The sequence below is a fragment of the Equus przewalskii genome, chromosome 13 (genome assembly GCF_037783145.1).
Source record: "Equus przewalskii isolate Varuska chromosome 13, EquPr2, whole genome shotgun sequence".
NCBI lineage: Eukaryota > Metazoa > Chordata > Mammalia > Perissodactyla > Equidae > Equus > Equus przewalskii.
The window spans coordinates 58,282,014-58,292,220 of NC_091843.1; the positions used below are offsets into that span (position 1 = coordinate 58,282,014).

Sequence of the window (10,207 nt, forward strand, 5' to 3'; positions counted from 1 at the left end):
GAAGCAGATCAGCGGGAGGAAAAAACACCTCTTATCTTGGAAATTTCCCCAAAAATGTTCCAGCCAGGTATCCCTTTAGTGAAACTCGCAGTCTGCAAGCCCTTCTTAGGCTCAGAACTTCCAGTCAGCTGTTTGTTCTTTCACTCAAAAAACTGTCAATCCAAGGGAAGCCGCTTAACATGACAGGGATCAAAATAAAAACAGAAGAAAAGGAACTTGGAAACTAAAGAATAGAAATCATACCCTCTGAGAAAGAAGAAATTACTTCCATGAAATAAGAGTAGAATGCTAGAAAAAGCAATTAGGTGACACGGGAGCTCAGAGTAATTGAAAATACAAGAAAAATTAAAACTTCAATAGAAGGGTGGAGAGAGAAAGTGTGGCGATTCTAGGAAATAGAACATAAAGGCAAAGAAATGGAAATAGGAGGGAAAAAAGATACGAACATTTGAAGACTAGTCCAGCAAGCCCAATCTTCAAATAAAAAGTTCCAGAGATCAGAAAGGGGAGAAAAATGGTCAGTGAAGTTTTCCAGAACATTTCCCAGAACTGAAGAACACAAGCTTCTCGATGGAAGAGGCCATTAGGTACCCCATACAAGGGACACAAGAAGACCCAACGAAGCAGGCTATTGCGAGATTTTGGAATACTGAGATGTTGTTTCAGCAAGAAAAATGTGGGTCACAAAGGATGTTGAACTAGAATGGGTGGGGCTTCCCTTCAGCTATAACAGAAAACCATGAAGCAATGTCCTTGAACTTTTGAAAGAAAGTGATTTCCAATTCTCATTTTTTTTTAAGATTGGCCCTGAGCTAACAACATCTGTTGCCCTTTTTTTTTTTCTTCTTCTTCTTCTTCTTCTCTCCAAAGCCCCCCAGTACATAACTGTATATTCTGGTTGTAGGTCCCCCTAGTTCTGCCATGTGGGACACTACCTCAGCATGGTTTGATGAGTGGTGCTAGGTCCATGCCCAGGATCTGAAACGGCGAAACTCTGGGTCGCCGAACCAGAGTGCACAAACGTAATCACTCGCCCACAGGGCCGGCCCCTCCAATTCTAATTGTGTCCAGCCAAACACTGAGGGTAAGAATGATGACACTTTCAGACATGCAAGGTCTAAGCACGTTTACCTCCCTTGCATTTTTGGCAGGAAGATCCTGAAGATGGGCTACACAAAACAAAGAAGTAGCCCAAAAAGAGGCTACATAGGCTATAGTAACACAGGATTCCAGAACAGCCAAGCTGTGAAGTGAGTCACACTCCGGAGGATGGTGAAGAGAGAAACCTAGAGTGAAGCTGTGCATCTGGCCTAAAAGGTAACCAGTAGAGATCAGAGAGCCAGGTAAAAGGCTCCAGAACAGACTTCTTTAAAAAGATGAAATTAATAAACTACTTAATGTGAACAAACCTTTTTTTTTTGAGGAAGATTAGCCCTGAGCTAACATCTGTGCCCATCTTCCTCCACTTTGTACGTGGGATGCCTACCACAGCATGGCTTGCCAAGTGGTGCCATGTTCACACCCAGGATTCAGCCTGGCGAACTCTGGACAGCCGAAGCGGAACGTGCGCACTTAACCACTGTACCACCGGCCCGGCCCAGAACAAACTTTTTGAAAGGATGTTTTGACAACTGATAATTTGTAGTTGACACTACCTCAGCATGTAGTTAGCGATACTCAGAAAACTAAGCAAATGAAAGAATAAAATAATTAGGTCCAAGGAAAACATTAAGTCCAGAAAACAAAAATAACCATGGCACACTTCAGTGTTTCTCAAACCTTAATGTGCCTAAGAATCGCCTGTGGATCTTGTTAAATGCATTCAAATTCTGAGCTGGTACCAGAGCTTCGGCATTTATCACAGGCTCCCAGGAGAGGCCAGTGCTGCTGGATACATGGCTCAGCTACGAATGGAACGTATAGTAGTAATGTAAACTGAGTAGAGATTAAAATTATGAAATACATTGGTAGGAGGGAAGATGGGAAGCATGCATGTGTGTATTGGGAGTAAAGGAAGAAAAACTAGGGGCCGGCCCTGTGGCCGAGTGGTTAGGTTCGTGCTCCGCTTCCACGGCCCAGGGTTTTGCCAGTTCGGATCCTGGGTGCGGACATGGCACCACTCATCAGGCCATGCTGAGGCGGCATCCCACATGCCACAACCAGAAGGACCTACAACTAGAATAGACAACTATGTACTGGGGGGCTTTAGGGAGAAGAAGGGAAAAAGAAAAGAAGATTGGCAACAGATGTTAGCTCAGGTGCCAATCTTAAAAAAAAAAAAGGTACAGAAAACTAAATCATCCCCTTCTACAGACGGAAGTTAATGCCTAAAACAAACTATTAAAACTAGCTGGCTCTTTAAATTATGTACAATATTAATAACAATAAAGTCCTTAAAAAGTGGGCAATGGATGTCAATATAATTCACTGAAATAAACACAAATGGCATTTCAACATATGAATAAATGCTCAATCTTGCTCATTAGAAAAGATGCCAGGGGCCGGCCCCGCGACCGAGTGGTCAAGTTCGCGCGCTCTGCTTTGGTGGCCCAGGGTTTCGCTGGTTTGGATCCTGGGCGTGGACATGGCACTGCTCATCTGGCCATGCTGGGGCAGCATCCCACAGGCCACAACTGGAGAGACCCACAACTAAAAATACACAGCTGTGTACTGGGGGGCTTTGAGGAGAAAAAGGAAAAATTAAAAATCTTAAAAAAAAAAAAAGCTTCCATTTTTCACTTGATTGACAAAGTGCAATTATGCACTAATTGCAACAATGTGAAGTAACAGCAATACGATGTTACAATAGTTTCGAAACCTTTTTAAACAATCCTTATTGCCCCATAACTAAAACAATTTTGCACTCCAGTCATCTTTCTATGACAAATCTTTTAAGTTGGCTACCCCAATATCCATTTTCAACTACTTTCTTCTTGGCTGCCTCTACTATCAGGACTGAAAAAGCTACATATTCACTTTCCCAGCCCACCTTGCAGCTGAAGATTGACATGTGCCACGGTTCTCTACACTGAGACACATTAGTGAAAGTTGGCTGGGATGGATTTTGAGAAATTCTTGGCTTTCCTTTTAAGAGGGGATAGAAGTGGCTGGCACAGCTGTCATTTCTTTCTGCCTTGAACCCTGATGTGATGTCTGGCATTGTATCAGCCCTTTTACAAGCTTGAGACAACAATTAGGAGGATGTTAGAAATATGCCCTGGACAGTGGAATGGAAAGAAGTAAGAGGCATCACTGAGCAGCTTAAATGACACCTATAATAACCTTAGGATTTCATGTTATTCGAAAAAAATTAACTCCGGCTTATGTCCCTTGTTGTTTTGTTACACAGCCAAACACATTCCTAAGGGATACACTTTCCCAGAGGGCTGCCCTGAATCATGTTGTGCACACACTGCCCCAATATTTATTTGTAAGTTAAATATATAAACTGTTATACTATTATATTCACTATAAAACAAATTAACAGAAATTGTTAGAGAAAAAAGTAAGTAGAAATTCTTAATACTTTTTCCTGCATGTTAATGGATCATCTTCATACAGTCTGGGTATGTAATGCTATTTAAAGCTCTCAACGCTGGGTTCATGTATTGTGTAATCAAACAGAAGTGTTTGATCTCAAGCAATAAAAACAAAGAAAATGGGATTTACTGGAAGGATATGAGGTAGCTCATAGAATTCACATTAGAGCTAAGCCAGGTCTCGAGGAGTAAGAATCAGGATAGCTTAATTTATAGACCATTAGATATCTTTGCTCCCATCACTCCAGATTTAAATTCCTGAGAAACAATCCACTGGCCCGGCTTGGGTCACATCCTGCGGTCAGGATGCGGTCTTCTAATTAACAGCCCTTCCAGAAGCATATGGAGTGAGAGAAGGCAGTTCCTCAAGCAGACAAAATATATGGCTGAATGGAGATTATCTTAAATTTTATATAAAATTACCACTTTCAGAAATAGTGCTTTGGAATAAAGTCAGAATCACCAACCCAATTTATTTTCTTGAAAAAAAGTGCATCTCAAGGTGCTAAAGCATAGGTAATTTAAGAACTCCAATTAAAACAGTGTTCTTAAGCCTAGAAAGCAAATCTAAAGCTTAAACTCCAGGACATTCCAGTCAAAAAACTAGTATTTGAACAGTTACAATAAGCGATTAAAAGAGTATGATATGGCTGTTCATAGACCTCAGAGGACTGAATCACTTTCTTCTGGTTCCAGGCTCACACTAAGCTTCCAGTACCCATCTTATTCTAATTATCTACTCTACCAGCATAAACAAAAGCTACAAAAGTCAGTTTCAAACTTTATTTCATTAACTTAAAAGGTGAACAAAATGTTTATTTCACATCTTACTAAACTCATTTATCTGAAACATGGTTTACATAGAGGACAAACATATAGTATTTCAAGTAAGTTATGGTAGAGTCCATTTAAAAACAGGCTTCTTTCTTCCACAAAGAAAGGCATTGAAAGGCAAAAAAATTTTCTTTTATACTGCATAAGAGCTAGATGCAAACTTTTGATGTACATTTATTTCACTGTCAACTCTGATGCTGAAGCTGGGTGGCACAACTGTCCACAGTTCAGTTAAATGATGCCAACAAAAAGCTTGTTTCTCTCTGATACAAATTAGTGGCCCCCATTCATGTCTCTTACAGTAGGTACCACAGACTTGATTCTCACACCAGGTCACTTCTTCTTCTTTCCTTTTCCTTTTTTACTTCCTTCTCCTTGCTGAAGACTTTGGTCACCACCTCCTGTTTTTTGTGTCCTTGTTTTTAGTTTAGGTATCATTTCTGCTACATACAACATTACTGACTTACCTAGGAACCGAAAGTTAGGCTTAGTGTATAATTTGAGAAATAAGACATAAAAGGTCATTAACTTGAAAATCATAAAGTTCAAGAAATCATTACTACATCAAGAAAATGAGGTGGATTAACAAAACAATTTAAATGACTATGAAGACAATGACTCACTCAAGTGGAGGCCTTTGCTGGGGAAAACGTACTGAGAACAAGGCCAAAATGTTTAAATGAACAAAATCACAATTTAAAACACTTCACTGGAAACAAAATGTTTGGCCCTGGACCTAATAACTGCATGAAGATGAAAGGAGCAGATATCTAAATATAACCAGCTGGAAACAGGATACCACTGTACCTTTAGCTATGGAAATACAGGGCCTCTCAGTCTTATAACAAAAACTCAATGACCTGAAGCTTCAAAAAATGTTACTCATATGCCCAGAGGACTCGTGCGTACATCCTGCTCCGTGCACCAACCACCTCCTCCAGCTCCAGTATCTGCTTTCAACACACCAAGCCCCTCAGTCTTTTCTCTTTTTACCCTCTTACTATTTTCTTACTGGAAACAGGAAGCAACATCTTTTCAACCATAGTTTTTACTTCTATTTTATTTACTGGTCAAATCAAAAGTTGGTTTTTTTGGTTTTTTTTTTTTGTCTTTTGACTTTTAAGAGAGAGTATAGGAAGATGTCAAAGAGAAGAAAAATTACATTGGAATATACTTCCCGTCTCTCTTGAGTCAGAATCTTAAGTTTTTAGAAATATCTACCAATCCTGACAGGTTTTGGTATATAAAAACCCATCTATTTTAATTCAACTAAAAACAATTAAGTTGTCAGTTTTGGGGTATTGTGTCGAGAAAAAAAATTAGTAGCTCCATTTTAGAAAATCAGATTTTTTAGAAATAAAAATTCAGAAAATAATAACATGTAAATAAATACTCATCTTCCTAATACCAGAATATTTTGGAATACTGATGTCCAGGTTTATTTGGTTATTGCTTTTTTCACTCAGCATGGCTTTTCAGATTTATTAATGGTAGAAATTATTAACAGACCTCAAAGGCCTCTAGGATGTGAACTGGCAATTAATAATTTTACACTCTTAACCTGGGAACCATGCTGGACTTCCAGAGCTTTATAAAATGTTCCCAAACAATTTTTTGAAGAAATGATTAGTAGGTTTCATCACATTCTCAAAGAAGTCCTTAACTTAAAGGAAGTTAGAACCACAATTTACCTCTCTCCATCAGCAGTAGTCCCGTCTCTAAACTAATCTCTAAAATGCAAATTATGATTTTTACCTTTCAAAAGGCCAGTTTTAGAACCCTTTATGCAGTGTAGAGGAATGAACTATCCCCAAACTTTATTCATTCATTAAAAAAGCTTACGTGATGGGAACTGTACAAGACAGAGGCTGCCATCTTCCTGCTTGAGCTGGACCCGGACTCGGCCCCGGTACTGAGCATCACGATTCCATTCTCTAGAGTACATTTTATTTCTCTAACGTAAAAAGAAAAATAACAAACAGGCTTTAAGAAAGTTATTACATCAAGGAGATGAGTATGGAAAATAGCAAAAAAGGAACCACACCTTACCTCAAGAAATACATTAAGTCCGACTGCTGAGCATACATCTTGAATCTCTGTAGCTGTAGGATTTTCAACAGCCTGAACAGTTAAAAACAAGAACACTGAACAGCTTAGCTTTAAGTGGACAATGCTGTATTGTTGTAAATCATTTCAAATACTACAAATGAAACATACCAAAAACCCTGGGTTTCCTTTCTTATCAGGTATAGTTGCTTTAATTGTAATTTTTACAATTCCTGGGAATAATACTGATTCATGCCTCTGTGTCCACTCTCCTCCAACAGAACATAAACTGCACCAAGGCAAAGACTCTTGTGTTCACCAGTATCCCCACCACCAGGCATGATGCTTGGAACACAGTGGGTGCTCAGTGAATCCTGGTTAAGCACCCATTACAGAACAACCACTTTTAGAGTTGTTCGGCAGTATCTACTAAAGCTAAACATACGCATTCCTCATGACAGTGCAATTCCACCTCTATGTATAGCTCCAAGAAAAATGTAAAAATATGCTCACTAACAGACAAGTTCAAGAGTGCTCACAGCAGCACTATTTATAAAAGCCCCAAACTATAAACCACCCAGTTATCCATCAACAAGAGAATGGACTGTGGTATATTCACACAGTGCAATGCTACACAGCAGTGGTTTTCAGCAGGGCAATTCTGCTCCCTGATCGACACCTGGCAATGCCTGAAGACATTTTGATTGTCACAACTAGGGTGGGGTAGGGCACTGGCATCTACTGGGGAGGGGCCAAGGATGCTGCTGAACCACCTAAATGCACAGGACAGCCCCACAACAAAGAATTATCTGGCTTGAAATGTCAATGGTGCTGCTATTGAGAAACCCTGCCACAGAGCAAGGAGAATTAACACACTATACTCAAAAATGTGGACAAATTTTAAAAGCTTGAAGTTCAGTGAAAAAGGACAGACGCAAAAGTACACAGGGTACAATACCATTTAAATAAAATTCAAGAACAAGCAAAAATAATCTATGGTGTTGGAAGTCAGGACAGTAGCTATCCTTGTGAGTATATGTGGAGGGGACAGTGACTGGGAGGGAACAAAAAGGAATCTTCCTGGGTGCTGGCAATGTTTTCTTAATTTGGGTGCTTGGTTACACCCATGTGTACTCAGTCTGTGAAAATTAATCAAGATATATACGTAAGATTTATGTATGTTTCTGTATGTATGCTATTTATCAATAAAGTTAAAAACAATTCATTCTCATATTTATCTGAGAGCTTGCTCCCAGAGGCCTCTGTCACGGTGGCATGATGTCAGGGCTTATTCTGAACCAGTGCTTTGACATCTTCTTTTACCCTGAGACAGCAAAGTATTTTCCCTTCCACATTAAAGCAGCAAAATGCGAGACATTAAATCACACAAAAATAAGGCACTGCTTCAGGCCAAGTTACCTTAAATCTATCATTAGATTACAAGATGTAAATGACTAAAAATTAGAATATGACATCAATTTTGAAGATATAAAGCTACAAAGACCCTTCACTTGGCATTAGGCACTTCCCAAACTGAAGTCACCATGCCAACTAAGAACCTGGGTTTTCCTATTCAAACAGCACATGGGAGAAATCATGTCTTTTAAAACCATAACACCCTACTTTTAAAAAATGTGAGTTTTCAAGTAACTTTACCTCTCTCAAAAAACACAAAACAAAACAAAGAAGATAATGGGCATAAAACTATAAAACTCAGTATGTCTGAATTTTCTGCAAATCTTGTTTAAAAATTCAATTGCGTTCCAGACGTTATATTGTATAATGCCATAATTTTGGCTTCTTTTATTAAGGGGAAGATCGTCATAATCTTGGTTTAAAAAAAAAAACTGTGCAAAAGCTACAATCCCCGAACCCAACTTCTTTCACACACACACTCATGAAGAACCACTTAATAAATTCCTTCAGCCAGAAATTAGTGCCTGTTTTCACCAATATTAAGGAAAGCACCCCAAATTCTTGGCTGCTGTTCTCCTCAGGCCCCAAACAAAGCAAAAAAGTAAAAGCAGCCTTTGCGCCCCTAACATTACAACCTCCCCCAGGAGCCCGCTTACTTTACTGATGGGGATTCGCCTCCCCTCCGCGATGGTCTTCTTGTTATTTAAATAAGCAGGATAGATGCAAATGAACCTGCCACAGAAAAAGCACAGCTGGTATCCCAAGAGCAGAGGGTATTTCCAAAAATTCATTCATTCTTCCATCAACATCAGGACTGCCGGTACACCTATATTCTTTTCTTTTTCTCTAAGTTGCCTCCTTTTTACTTAATTTACTGCCTTTGATAGGAAAAAAAAATCACTTGCTAGAGAATGTTTAAAAAAGAAAGGAAGGGAGAAAACAATGCCGCGGCGATTCAGGTAGACTAGCTGCCTGTCACAAGTTCCCGAGGCGGCCCGCTCTCTGCCATCTCAGTACGGCGTCCGCGGCGCCGAGGACTAACGAACCCCGACGAGCCCTTCGGGACGGGAGAGGAACGCGGAGAAGCGTTCTCGCTCTGCGCTTCGAAGCCCTTGTCGCGCTTCCAGGTGAGCACTGCGCTCCCCAAAGTCGGCACTGCAGGGACCTGCGAAGCGCCCGGCGCTACCGGCCTCCCGGAAGAACGGGCGCTCCGGGAGCCCCGGGCCGAGCTCCCCGGCGAGCCTCTCGCAGGGCTGGGGAAGGCGGCGCAGCACCGCGGGCTCGCAGGAAGCCCCTTCCCTTCTCCGGACCCACCTGTCCTGGTCGGCCGGGGACCGCGCGGCGGCGCAAGCCATCTCCACCCGGACCTGCACGGCGCCAGCCCCGGAGCTGCAGGGAGGAAACCGCCCAGACCTCGCCTCCAAGACTTCCCAGACCTCCCCGACTTCCGGCGGAAGTCCTGCCCACCGAAACGCCTACGCGTCCGCCGGGTGCTACCGTCCGTTTGTTCCGGCACCTGTCGCTCGGCGCCAGTATCTCTAGTTTTTGACGTGGCATTTGGGACCTCTCTTCTCGCGAGAAGATCCCGAACGTGTCTAAATTCTTCGCGTCGCAGATGTCACCAAAGCCAGACGTTTTGCGCATGCGCTGTCGCAAAAATGGGGTTTAATTTTCAAGCTGTTTCACGTCTGATTTCACGCTGAGTTTGGATAGTGGTAGGAACCTTCGCCCTTAACCGAGGGCTCCACCCCGCGGGTAATCTGTGTAGTTCCGAGCAGGTTGTTAGGACAGGCGAGGAAATGCCCTCGTGTTTAATCTTTATCCGCGCCAGGGCTCCCGCAGCTTGCTTTCATCTTGATAAAAATGGATATTTATAGTCGTGGAACTAGCAAAATTACTGCCACTGTCTTTCCGTTTGCAGTCCACAATGTTAGAAATTTGACTATACACCTTTTTAAACTTCTGAAGAACACTTCCTACCATAAAATTCACTATATTTCTGCATACCTTGGGTTAATTGCAAAAGCACTATTTCAGCATTTCCGTTCTTCAACTCACACCTTCATTCCTATTTTAGTAGCGGCTGTTTATTCCACACCAACAAAGGCACTTTTCAAAAAACCGGATAAGATAAGATAGGTATTTTCTTTTACAGATGAAAAAACAAACCAAACAAACCAACAAACAAAAGTCTCCCGAAAAGCTTGAGTCTCACCGAGGTCAGGTAATTTGCGCGTTCACATTAGTGATGGCTGAGCATAGATGCCCAGCTGGTGTGACTGGAAGCCCCTGCCTTTTCTCCATCCCCTCAATTCCTGCCTCTCAACCTTCTTGTGGTCTCAGTACCGGGTTAGTTTGGTGCGGATGTAAAT

General features: G+C 41.4%; 1 protein-coding gene across 2 annotated transcripts; it reads right to left on the minus strand.

Moving 5' to 3' along the window:
* Window positions 1-4,308: 4,308 nt before the first annotated feature.
* On the minus strand, window positions 4,309-9,432 carry SRP19 (signal recognition particle 19). Of its 2 annotated transcripts, XM_008535731.2 has the most exons (5): window positions 9,150-9,432; window positions 8,492-8,567; window positions 6,423-6,494; window positions 6,216-6,327; window positions 4,309-4,840 (listed from the first exon to the last, which is right to left on the minus strand). In XM_008535731.2, exons 1-5 carry the CDS (start codon window positions 9,188-9,190, stop codon window positions 4,707-4,709), a joined length of 435 nt encoding a protein of 144 aa, XP_008533953.1. In that variant the 5' UTR covers window positions 9,191-9,432; the 3' UTR covers window positions 4,309-4,706. The 2 variants fall into 2 exon arrangements, with proteins under 2 accessions (XP_008533953.1, XP_070427396.1); XM_070571295.1 differs by lacking the exon at window positions 8,492-8,567 and having other exon boundaries at window positions 9,150-9,303.
* Window positions 9,433-10,207: the final 775 nt, after the last annotated feature.